The 20,354-nt window shown below is 47.0% G+C and overlaps 1 protein-coding gene across 1 annotated transcript in view; it reads right to left on the bottom strand.

Moving 5' to 3' along the window:
* CCDC22 (coiled-coil domain containing 22) overlaps window positions 1-19,004 on the bottom strand; it is a 29,594-nt gene extending 10,590 nt beyond the window's left edge. The window contains exons 1-10 of the mRNA XM_040405262.1: window positions 18,736-19,004; window positions 12,813-12,990; window positions 11,414-11,546; window positions 9,714-9,820; window positions 8,497-8,575; window positions 8,238-8,407; window positions 6,985-7,191; window positions 6,775-6,840; window positions 5,514-5,630; window positions 5,297-5,416 (exon numbers count right to left, since the gene is read on the bottom strand). Coding sequence (XP_040261196.1) covers window positions 5,297-5,416; window positions 5,514-5,630; window positions 6,775-6,840; window positions 6,985-7,191; window positions 8,238-8,407; window positions 8,497-8,575; window positions 9,714-9,820; window positions 11,414-11,546; window positions 12,813-12,990; window positions 18,736-18,785 — 1,227 coding nt within the window. The 5' untranslated portion in view covers window positions 18,786-19,004. The remainder of the gene's footprint in view (window positions 1-5,296; window positions 5,417-5,513; window positions 5,631-6,774; window positions 6,841-6,984; window positions 7,192-8,237; window positions 8,408-8,496; window positions 8,576-9,713; window positions 9,821-11,413; window positions 11,547-12,812; window positions 12,991-18,735) is intronic.
* Between the last annotated feature and the right edge of the window lie 1,350 nt (window positions 19,005-20,354).

Raw genomic sequence — 20,354 nt, 5'->3', positions numbered from 1 at the left:
AGATAGATACGGATATTCTGGCGGTACTCCATACATACTACAAAAATTTATATCAATCTAAGTCAGCAGCGGGCTCATAAAATATTGCAGACTACCTTGCCGGGATCAGTACCCCGCGGCTTTCAGTGGAACGTGCGGCCTACTTAGCTCAACCTATTTCATTGACCGAACTAGAGGTGGCACTTATATCATTCCCGGGTTGGATGGTTTACCGGCGGAGTTTTTTTTTAAACTATAGCACTGTATTACTGCCACAGTTGCTATCTGTATTTCATGACACCAATCAAAAAGGAGAACTACCCGCTTCTATGAAAGAGGCAATAATAGTTGTACTGCCAAAGCCTGGGAAGGACCCGACTCGCCCCAGAGTCGTATAGACCGATCTCCTTACTAACTTCTGATGTTAAGATACTGGCAATGGTCCTAGCGAATAGGTTACAAGCAGTCATCTCGACCATTATACATAGTGATCAAGCGGGTTTTATGCCTGATAAATCTACCTCGATTAACCTTAGACGGCGATTTCTTAATATTCAGAGGTGGTCGGAATCGGCAGGAGCTCGGGCCATATTATCCCTGGAGGCTGCCAAAGCCTTTGATAGTGTCGAATGGAAATATCTATGGGAGGTTCTGCGAGTCATGGGATTTGGGAACACCTATATATCTCGGGTCCAACTATTATATTGCGGTCCCAAAGCTAGGATCAGAGCTAATGGTGGTACATCAGAAGCCTTAGAGTTGGGAAGAGGTACACGTCAGGGATGCGGGCTGTCCCCCCCTTCTATTCGCCATTGCAATTGAGCCACTTGCATGCTTACTCCGATCTTCGGATAGAATTGTGGGATTCCCCATGGGAGCCAGAGAGGAACGCGTGTCCCTGTATGCAGACGACATGCTCATATATGTGGGAGATGTGGAAGGGTCGTTGGGCCCCATAATGTCCCTTATACAGGATTTTAGGGACAGGTCTGGTCTTCGTATAAATTGGGACAAGTCCGTTCTGTTTCCGTTAGACCCGGTCCCTGCTGGCCTCTCCCTCTCGTCCACCCAGCAGCAGGTTGCCCGCATAGCGGTCTCCTTGACAAGTTGATGGGACATCCTACACTTAGTTTGATACATAAGGTTTGGCATAGGTGTCGTGCCTTGCTGTCAATACGGGGCTTCACTCAGGTCACTCCTCAGTTATCTGAAATATTTCGCCTGGAAGGGTTCTCTCCTTGGGAACGGAAGGGTGTGAGGTTTTTGTATCAGCTGCAAAGAGATGGTGTGTAGTGTTGAGCAAACTTTGGGGTCTAAAGTTCGGGTTATCGAAGAATCATGTTATGGATTCTAAATTCCGTTACGGTCCGTGGTAGCAGAATCCATAACGCGATTCTTCGATAACCCGAACTTTAGACGCCGAACTTAAAACACAAGTTCGTTCAACACTAATGGTGTGTTTAAATCATTGCCCTCCCCGTAAAGCCTTTTTAAATTTTTGCCGTTACGACACGCATTCCATGCTCAGGCAAGGTCTGTGTCCCATTGTTACAACAGATTCTCACCAGCGACTCCTCGAGTGGACTAATATCATCCATATAGGAACTTGTTTGTGAAGTCCGTTAAACATGATTCCTTCGGCCTCTTTCACACGAGCGTGGTGTGTGAAGGCCCGATAAGATGCGGGTGCGTTGTGGTAAAATGCACGATTTTTCCACGCGAGTGCAAAGCGTTTTAATGCGTTTTGCACGCGCGTGAGAAAAATCGCCATGTTTGGTACCTAGACCCAAACCCGGACTTCATCACTGACGTTCAGGTTTGGGTTAGGTGTTGTGTAGATTTTATTATTTTCCCTTATAACATGGTTATAAGGGAAAATAATAGCATTCTTAATACAGAATGCAAAGTAAATTAGGGATGGAGGGGTTAAAAAAAAAAAAAAAAAATGTTAACTTACCTGCTCCATAGCTGCCGGTCTCTGTTCTATCTTCAGGACCTGGCAAAAGACCTGTGGTGACGTCACTGTGCTCATCACATGGTTCATCACCATGGTGAGGGACCATGTGATTGGACCATGTGATGTGACGTCACCACAGGTCCTTAGCCGGCAGCTCAACATTACAGAAGAAGACAGAGATCCACAACTACGCGATCAAGTGGACTCGGTGAGTTAATTTTTTTAATTTTTAACCCCTCCATCACTATTTTACTTTGCATTCTGTATTCAGAATGCTATTATTTTCCCTTATAACCATGTTATAAGAGAAAATAATACAGATCGGGTCCCCAGCCCGATCGTCACCTAGCAACCATGCGTGAAAATCGCACCGCATCCGCACTTGCATGCGATTTTCACGCGGCCCCATTCACTTCTATGGCGCCTGCGTTGCAAGAAAAACGCAGAATATAGAGCATGCTGCGATTTTCACGCAACGCACAAGTGATGCGTGAAAATCACAGCTCATGTGCACAGCCCCATAGAAATGAATGGGTCCGGATTCAGTGCGGGTGCAATGCGTTCACCTCACGTATTGCACCCGCGCGGAATACTCGCCCGTGTGAAAGGGGCCTTAGTGGTCAAACAAAAATGGGAAGGGGAGGTTGGTTCTATCTCAGATCGCAGTACTGGCACTGACACCTCAGTTATCACTGTGCGAGGGCCAGCGTATGTCCCAATTAGTTCTTATTCACCGGGTATATCGGACTCCATCCTTTCTGTTCAAGATCGGGGTTAGGAATGATGCCTCCTGCCCTGGATGTGGGGAGAGCCCTGCATCCCTGATACACATGTTCTGGGAGTGTACGGAGCTTAGGACTTTTTGGACAGGCGTGCTAACTTGTATTAAAGACGCATATCAAATTGTGGTCCCACCTGGTCCGAGGATGTTTGTGCTGGGAGTATTGGACATTAAAAACCGAAATTCACGCCTGGGGGTGCAGGGTCTGCTCTTCCAGGCCAGGAAATGAATAGCTAAATACTGTCTTAGACCCCAGCCCCCATCTAGGGCTGAATTTTTGAACAGAATGACCGAGATCCTTCGCTTGGAAAAAAAAAGTTCTACTAAAAGGCAGTGCTTAAGCCAAGTTTACCCAAATTCGGACAAATGGGTAGAGTATAGGACCATGGCGATATAGCTTGGCTTAGGGATCTTTTGGCTGTGTAGGAAGAAGTGGCCTCAAAGATATGTGAAATTTTGGAACAGGCATAGACGAGACCGGAAGTGGGATGGGGAATTGTGGTGGGCGACCCAGAGAGAAGGGGCTTAGTCAACAGTGTATCTTGGAAAGGATGGGTGTGGGGCTTATAGGGAGAGGTTGGCAGTATCTATCTCGGTGCTCTGACACATTATACCTATATTAGTGGTGCTGTGCCCGTCTCATCGCTGGGTGAGGGGTGGTTTATGTAATATTAATATGTACTACAGTTGAAGGGGTATTTCTCTGCATCATGTACTTTGCGTATTGAAAGTTGGATGCGATATATGTAGATGTCCTGATAATTTTCTAAATGTCCAATGGGAATGTATGTACCCGTTCATGTATCCTTTGATGTGCTGTTTTGTTTTTTCTTCTATATGTACATTGGGGAAAAACTGTCAAAAATTATCTGATTTAAAAAAAAAAAAAAAAGTGAATGGGACTGGACTTAAAGAGGACCTCTCACCGCTCCTGACATGTCTGTTTTAATAGCTTCATGTGTTCCCCATGTGACAATTCTGGAGCATCTATTCTTATGGTTCTATGTTGTGCCGTTCCTTTATTATTTCCACCAGATGTTATGAATGAATTGCTATTAGCCTTCAGTAAGGGTGCAGAGGGGAGGTAACCAGTTGGGGGGGGGGGGGGGGGGTGTCCCTGTACAATCTGACTTTATCCAATCAGTGCTGCCATTTTCAGTCTGTGCAGGTACAGAAGGTCTATATAGTATGGCTGCAGCAGTGGTGCCAGGGTATCAGTATACATGGGAGCAGTGGTAGTACCTGGATATCAGTATACATGAAGGAGGTAGTAGTGCCTGGATATCAGTACATATGGGTGCAACACGGTAGTGCCTGGGTAACAGTATACATGGGCACAACGGTAATACCTGGGTATCAGTAAACATGGGTGCACCAGTAGTGCCTGGGTATCAGTATACATGGGTGAAGTAGTAGTTCCTGTGTATCAGTATACATGGGTGAAGTAGTAGTGCCTGGGTATCAGTATACATGGGTGAAGTAGTAGTTCTTGGGTATCAGTATACATGGGTGAAGTAGTAGTGCCTGGGTATCAGTATACATGGGAGCAGTGGTAATACCTGGATATCAGTATACATGAAGGAGGTAGTAGTGCCTGGATATCAGTACATATGGGTGCAGCAATACCGCCTGGGTATCAGTATGCAGGGGCTCAGCAGTAGTGCCTGGATATCAGTACATATGGGTGCAGCGGTAGTACCCGAGTATCAGTATACATGGGTGCAGCGGTAGTACTCGAGTGTCAGTACACATGGGTGCAACTGTAGTGCCTGGGTAACAGTATACATGGATGCAGCAGTAGTGCCTGAGTATCGGTATACATGGGCGGAACGGTAGTACCTGGGTATCAGTATACATGGGCGCAACGGTAATACCTGGGTATCAGTATACATGGGCGCAACGGTAATACCTGGGTATCAGTAAACATGGGTGCACTAGTAGTGCCTGGGTATCAGTATACATGGGTGAAGTAGTAGTGCCTGGGTATCAGTATACATGGGTGAAGTAGTAGTGCCTGGGTATCAGTATACATGGGTGAAGTAGTAGTGCCTGGGTATCAGTATACATGGGTGAAGTAGTAGTGCCTGGGTATCAGTATACATGGGTGAAGTAGTAGTGCCTGGGTATCAGTATACATGGGTGAAGTAGTAGTGCCTGGGTATCAGTATACATGGGTGAAGTAGTAGTGCCTGGGTATCAGTATACATGGGTGAAGTAGTAGTGCCTGGGTATCAGTATACATGGGTGAAGTAGTAGTGCCTGGGTATCAGTATACATGGGTGAAGTAGTAGTGCCTGGGTATCAGTATACATGGGTGAAGTAGTAGTGCCTGGGTATCAGTATACATGGAGAAGGAGGTAGTAGTGCCTGGATATCAGTATACATGGAGGAGGTAGTAGTGCCTGGGTATCAGTAAACATGGAGGAGGTAGTACTTAGATATCAGTCAATACAAATGGTTGAAGGATAAACAAGGATAAATATGTTTTTCGGGTTCCGACAACAGATGAATTAGACTGCAGAGAGAACAGATCATTAGACTTTTCCATGCTTTTTTCGGATTATGCTCACTCATGTTACCTGTAACTTGGCGAGATTATTTTCCGCATCAGGCAGTAATTCTACGGCTTTCTTCTTCACTTTCATGGCGCTCTCTTGCTCATCACAGTGCTGCTGGAGTTTACCTGCCTCTTCCTCCACCTGCAAAGAACCTTGTTATTTCTTTGCTCAAGGCAAACGTTTTATTTCACGTGGCTTTAGGTCTCTTCTCTCAGTGAAGGGCGTACGCGATCCGTACCTGAGCGATGGTGAGATGAAGAAGCTTGGTGTTTTCAGCCAGGGCGTGGATATCCTGCTCTATCTGCTGTATCTGCTGCTGCAGAGAGGACAGTTCCTCCTGTTCTGCTTGTGCATCCTAGAACAGAAATAGGAGGAAAGTAAAGGAAACTGGAATATTGAAACGTCCCTAACCACCCATACCGCGGGTCTCTCTGTACTATTTGAACATCATTTTGCAGTAAATAGCAGTCTGCATGGTGGTTACAGAGCATTATGGAATTGCACTTTAAGCAACTGTCTATATTTGTGTTGGTTCAATAAAAGTGAATCTAATCTTTAAAACAAAAATTAAATATATCTGGAAGTAAATCATCGATGTCCTAACCTTAAGAGGGTTGGCCCATCTCATACATTAGGATATGCCCCCAGTATCTGATAGGTGGGAACAGAGCCTGCAAAGTGAAGGAGAGCCGACCGTGCGGCTTTTCTCCATTCATTCCTATGGGAATGCCGAAAATAGCTAAGAGCCGCGACGGGGACGAGCCTCCCTAGTGTCGCCCGCTAATTATCACAGGTGTTTCAGATTGATTTCAGTGATCCATAGAGCCCTGAGACACAAGACCATCCATGAGAGTAATTGAAAAACAAGAAGTTACATCTTTATGAAACTTAAAGGGGTCGTCTCATCATGGACAATGGGGGCATATCACTAGGATATGCCCCCATTGTCTTATAGGTGCGGGTCCCACCACTGGGACCCGCACCTATATCGAGAATGGAACCCCGCAAGGTGGTGGCTGGAGGACTTCAGTCCGGCCACCACCAAGCTGGCTCCCCATAGAAGTGAATGGGAGCGTACCGCGCTCCCATTCATTTCTATGGGGCCGACGGAGCGGCCCCGTAGAAAATGAATGGAGGGCGGCTGCGCATGCGCAGTGCGCCCTCCTTCACTTGCGGGGCTCCGTTCTCGATATGGGTGCACCCATAAGACAATGGGGGCATATCCTAGCGATATGCCCCCATTGTCCATGATGAGGCAACCCCTTTAAATCCAATTTGCAGAATAATTTGGAATGTGGTGTGTAGCTCATCCCAGCTCCGCCGTTGTACTGGTGGTATCATGGTGCTCCAGCATTTTGCTGGCTGGCAGGGTCCCAGGGGTCATACCCTCACTGATCACACATTGCTGGCCTATCCTAAAGATTGAGTATCAGTTTTTTTTCACGTAAACCCCTTCTAAAAGGTAGCTGATAAACCAAATAAACGTTATGGCTCCGTACCTGTGTGTCCTTCTTAGGAAGACTTTCTGCCGCTCTTTGCATCTGTTCTGTCAATACTTGAGGGTCCTGAAAAAAAAGTCAGGCACAAAATGGAATATTTACACTGTTTTCCCTAATAAAAGTACATTATCTTTGATTTGTCACTTGTCTTTTTTATTTTTTTCTGATGAAACAAATTTATGCAAGAAAAAAAGCCAAATAGCAGCTCACCTGTTGGTGCGTGAACTTTTGCGCATGAGTGAACCTGGAACCTTTGTTTTGATCCACTGGCCCTTCCACAGTGAAGGCTTTCAGCAGGTCCACAAGATCCTGTGTGGATGGTCCTGGAACGTGATTCTCTGCAAGCTGCTGGCTGCACTGGCGGAGCCGGTCCTGTATCCGTTTCTGCAAACGCTGGCGTTTCCTGCTGCGATACTCCTGGAAAAGTGAAGCAATGTGTACAGTATGTTAGTTGTCTGCATTTCTGAAAGAGGACAGCTCCAACACATTTTCCGCAGTGCTTTACAATCGGAAATCCACTTGGAGTTAAAGAATTTTTCCAATCCCTACAATGACCCCCCCCCCCCCCCTCCCTTTCCCCAATCTCCGGCAACCGCGTCGCTCCTGATTCCCGCACGGCCGCCGCTGCATCAAAACATCAGACGATGGGAGGAGCAGCCAAAAGAAGGCCACGACGGGGACGACACTCCCTAGCATTGCAGGTGATACTATTGGCTGCCCCTACTATTGGCTGCCCCTCTCCTGTTGCCAGATGTTTTGATCCGCGCAATGGGAAGATGCAGCGGCGGCCGTGCGGGGATCAAGAGCAACGCGGGTGCCGTTCACCAAAAAGGATAGCGCCTTTTCCTATAGCGTGCAAGCGCGACCACCGCTGCTGGATTGCACGGTGGTCGCAACTCCTGGAAATGAGCCGTATATAATGTGATGGAAAAATTAATCCAGCCAGCAAAGGAGGCAATATGGACAATCATAATACATTAGTATTTCTTTCCAGGATAAAAGCCACTTGCTGAAGTCACGACGACTTTTTTTTATTGATTAATCAATTAAATTATTTTGATTGGGGGGGGGGGGGGGGGTCATATTTTAAAATACAAACCACAACAATTATCAAGCCTGGCTTTGCTGAACGCCAGTCTTGATCCCCTATGAGCCTAATTTATTAAGCAGCATCTTTAGTCCTCCGTGTGCCAGAAACTCAAATGTACGCCAACTAGGTTCTGGTGTAGACCTGATCTATAACTTACCCAATTTCCGTCATAAATGATAGTAAATCTGAGGTTCCGTCCCTCCCACGTTGCAAATCATGGTGCAAATAGGGCAATCACCATAATGTGCCACTATTTAAGTGGTGTTAAAGCGATGATGGCTCTTTCGCCCCCAGGTTGTCACAGCTTTTTCTGCTGTTCAATTCCATTACACTCCCCCCTCCGACTGATCGAGACGTCCTTTTGCAAACTCACCTCAGGAGACAAACGAGAGGCCAGTCCTTGGCTTTTCCACTCGGCCTCCCACTCCTGCACGGCACTGAGGTCCGATGTGTTCCTCTCAAGTAGCGAGGCTGCTAAAGAGTAGGCGTGAGGCAGCTGTGTGCTAACAAAAGGCAGGTATTTCTCCCAGTACTCCTTCCGTTCTGCAAAGACAGGCGCAAGAAGGATCCGAGCAGGTCAAGAGCTTTCCTACAACCGTTGCAATACGCAAGATCTGTGCGTCATCTCTTACCGGGCGCTATGGATTTGGAGGAAGAATCTCCAGCAAGAGACAGAGGCTGCGCATGAAAACGATGCAAACGACACAAACTCTTAAAGGAAAGAAGAAAAGCACAAAATGATCCTCTGTAATCAACTTAAGGGGGCGGTGTTCTTATACGTTCGGTATCGCTTTCGGTATGCCCCATTAGTGTATAAGCACATCGTAATGGGGTGATCCTGAGCATGCAGCTTTAGGTAGGTGAGCCGTAGAAGCCTTAGGCCCCTTTCACACGGGCGAGAATTCTATGCGGGTGCAATGCGTGAGGTGAACGCATTGCACCCGCACTGAATCCGGACCCATTCACTCCAATGGGGCTGTGCACATGAGCGGTGATTTTCACGCATCACTTGTGCGTTGCGTGAAAATCGCAGCATGCTCTATATTGTGCATTTTTCACGCAACACAGGCCCCATAGAAGTGAATGGGACTGCGTGAAAATCGCAAGCATCCGCAAGCAAGTGCGGATGCGGTGCGATTTTTCACGCATGGTTGCTAGGTGACAATCGGGATGGGGACCCGATCTTTATTATTTTCCTTTATAAAATGGTTATAAGGGAAAATAATAGCATCCTTTATACAGAATGCTAAGTAAATTAGGGATGGAGGGGTTAAAAAAATAAAAAATAATTTGCGCAGCCCAGCTCGTCTTCTTTCTTCTTCTAAGAGGACCTTTGGTGATGTCACTGCGCTCATCACATGGTCCATCACCATGGTGATGGACCATGTGATGAGCGCAGTGACGTTTACCAAAGGTCCTTTTCCTCCCAGGTCCTCTTAGAAGAAAGAAGACGAGCCGGGCTGCGCGAACAAGTGGATGAGGTGAGTTTAATTTATTTATTTTTTTAACCCCTCCATCCCTAATTTACTTAGCATTCTGTATTCAGAATGCTATTATTTTCCCTTATAACCATGTTATAAAGGAAACTAATAAAATCTAAACAACACCGATCCCAAATCCAACCTTCTGTGAAGAAGTCCGGGTACCAAACATGCTGATTTTTCTTGCACGATTTCTTAAAACGCTTTGCACTCGTGCGGAAAAAAATGCGCATTTTCCCGCAACGTATAAAAGAGGCCTTAATCTTGCAGTTTATTCCAGTACACCATGAATTTTCTAAAATTCTATACTAAAAACGTAAAAAGAATTAAAAAAGAAAAGAAAAAACCGCACATTCTGTAAAACCTACCTGGGAGCGTTTTGCAGTTGCTGTCCGGCAAGAGGGTGGCAGCCAGGGAAGGGAGAGCTGCTGCTTTATCTTGGTCGCTATATCCCTTTGTAGCACCGCAGATTTCCCTGCAGGAATGAAATCAGATGTGATTGCCATTTACTTTCTCAACTACCTTGAGGCTGCTCGTACACGTCGTGGCATTGCCGCTAAACCCACAGAAATTCCAGGCAAAATCCGGCAATGGGTGGTAAGCCACGTGCACCTGTACGATGTCAGGCGAGTCATGTTCAATGGCTTCTCTCGGATTTTTGATGGCCTGGTAGCCCTGACTCCAGAATTAGGCGCTGGATCTACACAGCTATGTCCACTGAGTGTTGGATGAAGCTGGTGCAGCGCTATTCCCATTTAAGTGACTGGGAGCTGTGCTGTAATAACCAGCTCTGAACATAGCTGTGTAGTTCTGACACTGTGGCTACTTTCGAACAGCTGATCAGTAGGCGTGCAATCTAATATGGATTGCCTATCCTAAGGATAGGCCACCAATGGCGAAAATACGTGATGGAAGATTTAAAGAGGACCTGTCACCACAAAATGCAGTGCAATCTGCAGGCAGCATGTAATAGAGCAGGAGGAGCTGAGCAGATTAAAATATAGCAATGGATAGGGATGAGCAATCTTGTGTTTTCAAGTTCGGCATACAAGGTTCGGGTTATCTAAGAATTCTGTTTTGGATTGCGATACCACGGACCATAACTTATGGTCCGTGGTAGCAGAATCGGTAACGGAACTCTTAGATAACCCAAACCCGAAACCTTGTACGCTGAACTTGAAAACAGAAGTTTGCTCATCTCTAGTAATGGAGGAAAAGATTTGGTATAATTTGTAATTTAGAAACTAAAAGAGCCTCTGTCAGCATGATCAACCCTATTAATCCAGGCATGCTGTATGGTAGAGTTTTTTTATGCCGATTAAAACGACACCTTTGTTATGTCTGCAGGCGTTTTTAGTAATATGTAAAAGAGCTGATTCGAGCACCAAGGAGCCAGTCGGAGCCCTTGGAGCACTGCTTTTGTAACACCCCTCTGGCTTGGGCACTCCTCCTCACCCTTGATTGACAGGTCTAGACAATCAAGCAAGGGAAGGGGGGAGTGCCCAGATCAGAGGGGTGTTACAAAAGTAGTGCTCTAAGGACTCTGGCCAGCACCTTGATGCTTGAACCAGCTCATTTGCATATTACTAAAAAGATATCCCGGCAACGTTTCTACCTACAGGTATCATTTTAATCAACATGATCAATCCTACCAGGTTTAATAGGGTTAACCATGCTGACAGATGCTCTTTAAACCTTTGCTCTTTCTGAACTTAAGCCCACCACCGTGTACAACTATCAGTGACTGACACCTACCTCTGCATACACACTTATACACAGAATGCTATCAATCACTGATCAGATGGCCCCGTGTACAACTGAAGTCAGAAAGAGCAGAGATGTCAATGTATAAATTGCAAGTTTTACTGAATCTTTTCCCACGAACCAATGTATCAGTCTGCTCAGCTCCTCCTGCTCTATAACATGGTGCCTGCAGATTGCATTTTGGTTCTCTTTAGCCCATGTCAATTCTTTTTTTCTGCAATGTGGATTTCCATCTAAACCATTGGCAAGATAACCCAATGCATCATTATCTGTAGTCGGTTCTGTAGCTGTCCTCCTCTGGCACCTGCTGGTTGATGAGCATCTTCATGGGAGTGTCTTGGAAGTTTCTCGGCCAGAAAAATCAAAAGTGCTCGAATATCCGGCTCACTGCTGTATAGGAATGTCTGGTAACCAACTTCTCCAGTATATCCCAGGTCCTAAAAAAAAAAATGAAAAAAAATCTGTATATTAAATTGAATACACAGGACACAGCTAGTCAGTGTATGTATAGAACGTGCATTCCTTCATAATCCATTACTAGTTTGCTGTTTCATTCCTTATAGTTGGCACTAGGTGCTGCGACACACCATAGGTCAGCTCGTGCAGTTGGGTGTTTCACCATCACATTTTACCTACCAGGTGGTATAAACCAGAGTAGAATCATACCAGGAGATCTCCATAGACCCCACACACTATAGTGTCAATGTCCCGGTAGACCCCACACTGTAGTGTCAATGTCCCGGTAGACCCCACACTATAGTGTCAATGTCCCGGTAGACCCCACACTATAGTGTCAATGTCCCGGTAGACCCCACACTATAGTGTCAATGTCCCGGTAGACCCCACACTATAGTGTCAATGTCCCGGTAGACCCCACACTATAGTGTCAATGTCCCGGTAGACCCCACACTATAGTGTCAATGTCCCGGTAGACCCCACACTATAGTGTCAATGTCCCGGTAGACCCCACACTATAGTGTCAATGTCCCGGTAGACCCCACACTATAGTGTCAATGTCCCGGTAGACCCCACACTATAGTGTCAATGTCCCGGTAGACCCCACACTATAGTGTCAATGTCCCGGTAGACCACACACTATAGTGTCAATGTCCCGGTAGACCACACACTATAGTGTCAATGTCCCGGTAGACCACACACACTGCAGTGTAAATATCCCTGTAGACCACACACTATAGTGTCAATGTCCCGGTAGACCACACACACTATAGTGTCAATGTCCCGGTAGACCACACACACTATAGTGTCAATGTCCCGGTAGACCACACACACTATAGTGTCAATGTCCCGGTAGACCCCACACTATAGTGTCAATGTCCCGGTAGACCCCACACTATAGTGTCAATGTCCCGGTAGACCCCACACTATAGTGTCAATGTCCCGGTAGACCCCACACTATAGTGTCAATGTCCCGGTAGACCCCACACTATAGTGTCAATGTCCCGGTAGACCACACACTATAGTGTCAATGTCCCGGTAGACCACACACACACTATAGTGTCAATGTCCCGGTAGACCACACACACTATAGTGTCAATGTCCCGGTAGACCACACACACTATAGTGTCAATGTCCCGGTAGACCACACACACTATAGTGTCAATGTCCCGGTAGACCCCACACTATAGTGTCAATGTCCCGGTAGACCCCACACTATAGTGTCAATGCCCCTGCATTCAGCTCACCTGACAAGCCTGCGCCAGGCTGGTGCCAATACGGAAGCGGGCTGACATCCCAGGGGGCAGGACATGACTGAGGTTTGAGCCCACGGACGGGTTTATCACGCGTAGACATCTCACCACGGCTTCCACGATGAGCTCGGTGTTGAACTGGCGCACACTCTGCACTTCATCTGGGATTTCTCTGGAGAGAAGAAAAGTGAATCACACTCACGTACCAGACATGGCCGCCACCGAGGGCCGCTGAAAAACTACTCCTACTGTTCCCTTATGCAAAGTGACTGGGACCGTACTGCAGATCTATCACAGCGCTGGTTTTGGTGGCGGTGATATTTAGTAAAAGCAAAAGTGGCGCTCGGTGGGAATGGCTGGGGGACAGCAGCCCACAACCCGCCATTGATAACACATTGGGGGTCTTAATCCGTCTGCCACCTCCAAAATCTTTATAAGTTACGTTCCAAAAGGTAAAATTTGCATCATAAATTTACATTACTGTCCCCCCCCCCCCCCCCTTTTTATTTTATTTTAAAGTACACCCTTTAATTCTGGGTTATTCCAGTGTCCATCCATTTAAAGGAACCTGTCACCAAGCACATAGTGGAACAAGTGCAGTAATCAGCTGTATGTTGTTAAGTGTCCGAAATCGGTAGAAATCAGACCTTTATTAATAGGCGAATGAGACCCTAGGTGCAATGAGGGGGGTGCCGTTGCACCCAGAGGCTCCACTCACTCTCTTGTATGCCCCGTTCCTACTGCTTTAAATGCTCGGGCCAGGCATTGACAACGTAATTACGCTTGGCCCCCAAGTCTCGCGCCCACACGTTTGCTTCACTGGTCGGCGCAGTACGGTAAAGAAGCGCGCTGGCCGATGGATTCAGTACGGCGCCTGCGCCAAATACAGTGCAGGACTGAATCCATCACCCGGTGGGCTTCTTTACTGTACTGCGCCTCCGTCAACCAATGAAGCTAACGTCTAGGTGGAGTCCCACCCCATGGACTCACATATAGGTTGTCAATCATGCAGAAGGACCGGTGCAGCCTTACCACGGCAATGGGGATGACCAGCGTGGACAAGAGGACCCCCATTCAGGGTCCATTCACACGTCCGCAAAATGGGTGCTGAACGGGTGCAGACCCATTCATTTTCAATGGGGCCGGAATGTGCTGTCCGCATCCGCATTTGCGGATCTGCACTTCCGCTTCCGCAAAAAAATAGAACATGACCTATTCTTGTACGCAATTGCGGACAAGATTAGGCATTTTCTATTATAGTGCCAGCGATACGCGGTCCGCAAATTGCGGAATGCACATTGCCAGTGTCCATGTTTTGCGGATCCGCAAAACACTTACGGACGTGTGAATGGACCCTTAGGGTTGCACCGGATATCAAATTTTCAATACCCAATCAATACTTTTAGACCCGGATCGATACGATACTAGGATTTGCTATTTTTCAATACTACGCACGCCTTGAGTCTCTCCCTCCCCACTGGGACGTGGCTGCTGCTGCCACCAATGAAAAGGGATGGGAGGGGCTGTGACCACGGCGCTACCAATAAAGATAATTTACCCCTAAATAGAAATGTATGCTCGGGTGCCAGCTGTGTCACATACCTGGCCTCAATGACAGGGCACACCCGAGTGGTAATTACCGCGGATCGCCATGCCCCATCATTGAGGCCAGCACCCGACCAAGCAAACATTTAGGGGTAAATTATATTCATTGGTGGCGCAGTGGTCACAGCCACTTCCTCCTCCTCCTCAGTATTAGGCCTCATGCACACGAACCTATTTTCTTTCCGTGTCCGTTCTGTTTTTTTTTTGCGGACCGTATATGGAATCATTCATTTCAATTGGTCCGCAAAAAAAACGGAAGTTACTCCGTGTGCATTCCGTATGTCCGTATTTCCATTCCGCAAAAAAATAGAACATGTCCTATTATTGTCCACATTACGGACAAGGATAGTACTGTTCTATTAGGGGCCGGCTGTTCCGTAAAATACGAAATGCACACGGACGTCATCCGTATTTTTTGCAGATCCGTTTTTTGCGTACCGCAAAATATATACGGTCGGGTGCATGAGCCCTTATAATCATGATCCTTAGCACAGGGCAGCAGGAAGAGTGTGAAGTCACAAGGAGTGTGAAGGACAAGGGTTCTAGCCCCCTAAGGTGACTAAAGTAAAAAAATAAAAATAAAAAAAAATAATTTTTTAAAAACCCACCCCCACCAAAATATTACAAGTTTAAGTCACCCCCTTTCCCAATTTTACATATAAACAAACAATCAAAAAAAGGCCGAACTGTTAAAATATTAAAAAATATCTCCTATGTGGTGAACGCCGTAAAGGAAAAAAAAATAAAACTGTGCGATTCGCCATTTTATAGTCACCTTGCCCCCCCCAAAAATAGGATAGGACTGTTCTATTATGGGCCGCACGTTCCATAAAATGTGGAATGCATCCGGCTTTTTTGGTGTTTTATTTTTTTCGCGTGGCATCGAATGATATCGAGTATCGCAATACTTTTTTGATTCGATTTCTATACTATTAAATTTTGGTATTGTGACAACCCTACCCCCAGCCGTACCAAAGTGCTACTACCCGGCCTAGAGGACAGCAGGGGATGGTGGAGGATGGCTCTGCCACCTGTGACGACTTGCTGGTGATCAGCTGATCCAAAGTGCTACTCATATTAAAGGGGTTGTCACCAGTGAAGACCTGCTGGAGATCAGCTGATCCAAAGTGCTACTCATATTAAAGGGGTTGTCACCAGTGAAGACCTGCTGGAGATCAGCTGATCCAAAGTGCTACTCATATTAAAGGGGTTGTCACCAGTGAAGACCTGCTGGAGATCAGCTGATCCAAAGTGCTACTCATATTAAAGGGGTTGTCACCAGTGAAGACCTGCTGGAGATCAGCTGATCGAGGCCACGACTATAATATTAAAGGGGTTGTCACCAGTGAAGACCTCCTGGAGATCAGATGATGCAAAGTGCTACTCATATTAAAGGGGTTGTCACCAGTGAAGACCTGCTGGAGATCAGCTGATCCAAAGTGCTACTCATATTAAAGGGGTTGTCACCAGTGAAGACCTGCTGGAGGTCAGCTGATCGAGGCCACGACTCTCATATTAAAGGGGTTGTCACCAGTGAAGACCTCCTGGAGATCAGATGATCCAAAGTGCTACTCATATTAAAGGGGTTGTCACCAGTGAAGACCTGCTGGAGATCAGCTGATCCAAAGTGCTACTCATATTAAAGGGGTTGTCACCAGTGAAGACCTGCTGGAGATCAGCTGATCGAGGCCACGACTATAATATTAAAGGGGTTGTCACCAGTGAAGACCTCCTGGAGATCAGATGATGCAAAGTGCTACTCATATTAAAGGGGTTGTCACCAGTGAAGACCTGCTGGAGATCAGCTGATCGAGGCCACGACTCTCATATTAAAGGGGTTGTCACCAGTGAAGACATCCTGGGGATCAGCTGATCGAGGCCACGACTCTCATATTAAAGGGGTTGTCACCAAAGAAGACCTCCTGGAGATCAGCTGATTGAGGCCATGGATCTCATATTAAAGGGGTTGTCACCAGTGAAGACCTGCTGGAGATCAGCTGATCCAAAGTGCTACTCATATTAAAGGGGTTGTCACCAGTGAAGACCTGCTGGAGATCAGCTGATCGAGGCCACGACTCTCATATTAAAGGGGTTGTCACCAGTGAAGACCTCCTGGAGATCAGATGATCCAAAGTGCTACTCATATTAAAGGGGTTGTCACCAGTGAAGACCTGCTGGAGATCAGCTGATCGAGGCCACGACTCTCATATTAAAGGGGTTGTCACCAGTGAAGACCTCCTGGAGATCAGCTGATCGAGGCCACGACTATAATATTAAAGGGGTTGTCACCAGTGAAGACATCCTGGGGATCAGCTGATCGAGGCCACGACTCTCATATTAAAGGGGTTGTCACCAGTGAAGACCTCCTGGAGATCAGCTGATCGAGGCCATGGATCTCATATTAAAGGGGTTGTCACCAATGTAGACCTCCTGGAGATCAGCTGATTGAGGCCATGGATCTCATATTAAAGGGGTTGTCACCAGTGAAGACCTGCTGGTGATCAGCTGGTGGAGGCCACGGCTCTCATATTAAAGGGGTTGTCACGAGTGAAGACCTGCTGGAGATCAGCTGATCGAGTTCACGGGTCTCATATTAAAGGGGTTATCACCAGTGTAGATCTCCTGGAGATCAGCTGATCGAGGTCACAGGTCTCATATTAAAGGGGTTGTCACCAGTGAAGACCTCCTGGAGATCAGCTGATGGAGGCCATGGATCTCATATTAAAGGGGTTGTCACCAGTGAAGACCTCCTGGAGATCAGCTGATGGAGGCCATGGATCTCATATTAAAGGGGTTGTCACCAGTGAAGACCTGCTGGAGATCAGCTGATTGCCACTATGGCTCTCGTATTAAAGGGGTTGTCAGCAGTGCTACCTATGCAATCTATGACAACAGTGTCAGAATAGTACATGATCAGGTTGTCAGTTCATATAAAAAGTCACCCGACATCCATGACGAAGGTGCAGAAGGTCACATGACAGAAAGTACACACAAAAGTCACATGACAGTGACAGATAATACATCATAAGGCCTCATTCACACATCAGTGTTTGGTCAGTGATTTCCATCAGTGATTGTGATCTGCGATTGTTTTGGCTCAAAATCACGGATCAAAAACGGACTGTGTGAATGAGGCATAAGGGTGTGAGTACATACGGAAGGTCACATGACAATAATACTTTATAAAGGCTTATTCACACGCCTGTGACTCGCGCTGTCCGTGTGCTAGTGTTTATTCACGCCTTCATTCACAATGGAGACCGGCATGACTTCAGCCCGTGATGCGGAACAAACACGTCCTTTTGAAGGCTACAGGTCCGTGAAAAATCACTGACCGAACGCGGATGGCATTCGTATCTAGTCAGTGGTTTTGACCGACCGTTGGATGCTCTGGAAATCCTCTTTTCTGCCTAGGACGTGCACGTGGGAAACACACGGAGGGCAGAAAACGGACATGGGGACCAAACACGGATCCTTTTCATGGATGAAACACTGACCTTTAGTTTTTTATGGACATAAAAGAGACACAGAGGGTGTGAGCACATACGAAAGTCGCATGACATCCATGGCGAAGGTGCAAAAGATCACAGGGCTTTCACGGACTACACAGACTATAATGTGCGTGAGGGATCCGCGATTTACGGACACAAATAGGGCCGTGGAAGACCACTGACGTGTGAATACACGCATTAAAGTCAATGGATACGTGTCTGCGATTCCCCTGACGTGTGAAAGAGGCCTCATACGTGATAAGGGTGTGGGCACATATCCAAATCACATGACAATTCATGGTGAGGACTCAAAAGGTCATGTGACAGAATAATACATAGGCAAGTCACATGACAGACTACTACATGATATGGGTGGGAGGACATATGCAAATCTGTGACAGACTATCGCACTGTTAGGGTGTCAGTACATATGAAAGCCACATGGCAGTGACAGAAAAATGCATATAAGGGTGTGAGGACATATGCAAGTCACCTGACAGACTACTACATGATGAGGGTGTGAGGACATGCAAGTCACCTGACAGACTACTACATGATGAGGGTGTGAGGACATGCAAGTCACCTGACAGACTACCACATGATGAGGGTGTGAGGACATGCAAGTCACCTGACAGACTACCACATGATGAGGGTGTGAGGACATGCAAGTCACCTGACAGACTACTACATGATGAGGGTCACATAGCACTGCAGGGTGACAGGGTCACGTGACTTCTATGTGGTACCTGCTGAACGTAGAAGAGTCACATGACCTGCTGAGACACCATGAAGGCGCATCATCTTCCCTGATGGCTACTTACGTGCCGCAAGTCCGCAGAGTGTGAATGAGGATACGGTCCACCTCCTCCATGGCACGGTGGGCAGTGTCTGTGTCCTGGATAACGGCGTGCCCCCTGCTGCCTCTCCGTCTATATACATTGACCTATGTGTGAGCAGAGTCCTTTACACTGCCATGGCCGGGGTACGTGCCTCCCTGCTGCAGCTGACAGCGCCGCTTCCTATCCACTCTCCAGCCTCTGCCTTTCACACTTACTACAGCCCACAGGAAACAGCTCACCTCCGGACTACACGCCCCACAATGCAACGCGCTCGCCCTCCGCTCGGCTCCCCATTCAGAATACAGAACTGGCCCCATGACCGGAAGTTACTTTGCGGGAAGCTCTTGTCGCAGCGCATGATGGGATATGTAGTCCAGAACGTAATGCTGTACTGTTCGTGGGAACGTTATGTGCCAGCGGGTGTAATAACCTACATTGTCCTCACATTATCAGTCGGTTATTCAGGTCTGGATGTAAAATGACCGAATTCACCTTCATGTATAAGAACGAGTGTAGGCAAGAGGACAACCAATCACATGTCTTGTTTTATTTCTGGAACAGCAGTGGTAAAATGAAAGCTGGAAGCTGATTGGTTGCTATGGGTTATTGCTTTTCGTATGGCCTGGGCTAGTTTAAAAGGTGGCGCCCATTAGGTCAATGGGTAATTTTTTGTCTGAGGCGATGGTGACGCCAGATCACCTTATTTATAGAGCGACCGTTTGTTAACTCATCACTTTTAGAATGGTGCACATGTGACGGTCATGCATGCTCACCGCCGGCCAGATTATTATACACATTGTACCTAATAAAAAAAAAAATCGTACTATGTTCCGCAATATTCTGGTCGCCGACCTGTACATTTCTGGACGTGGTCATGTGTACAGCTGTAGCCAATGATGACATGTCCTCATGCGGCATGTCACTGCTGAGACCAAATACGATGAAGCTGATTTATACATTTGAGGCAAAAAGTTTCAAATTCTCCATTTATTTTTTTACTCCTAGTAAATGTGACCCATTGATCTGCAAGATGCGGCCAAAGAAAAGACATGTCCTATCTTTTGCAACACGGAAGCACATGGAAACACACGGTTTGCGGTCCGCAGAACAGACGAGGCCTAAATAATGGAAATCGCTAAAAATAAATAAAAGGCGTATTCCCATCACATACAATGGGGGCAGATCGCTAGAATATGCCCCCATTGTCTGATAGGTGCGGGTCCCACCTCTGAGACCCGCACCTACAATGAAAACGGAGCGGGGAGATCTGTGGCTGGAGGACCCCGGATTTCCCAGGGTCCGTCCACCACCAAGCACTGCTCCCATAGAAGTGAGTGGGAGCGCACCGTGCACGCGCGGCCCCTGCTCCCACTCATTTCTATGGGGCAGACAGAAATAGCCGAGCCAGCGCTCGGCTATTTTCGGCGGTCCCATAGAGATGAATAGAGGGCGCATGCGCAGTGCGCCCTCCGTTCATTTCCCCGCTCTGTTCTCATTGTAGCGTATCCTAGCGATATGCCCCCATTGTCTGTAATGGGACAACCCCTTTAACTAGGCCTTAGGCTACATTCACATGACAGTGAAAAATGGACGTGTGATGG

The sequence above is a fragment of the Bufo bufo genome, chromosome 8 (genome assembly GCF_905171765.1).
Source record: "Bufo bufo chromosome 8, aBufBuf1.1, whole genome shotgun sequence".
NCBI classification, from domain to species: domain Eukaryota; kingdom Metazoa; phylum Chordata; class Amphibia; order Anura; family Bufonidae; genus Bufo; species Bufo bufo.
The sequence above is the reverse complement of the archived record's forward strand: the minus strand, read 5'-3'. Positions and strand labels throughout refer to the sequence as shown.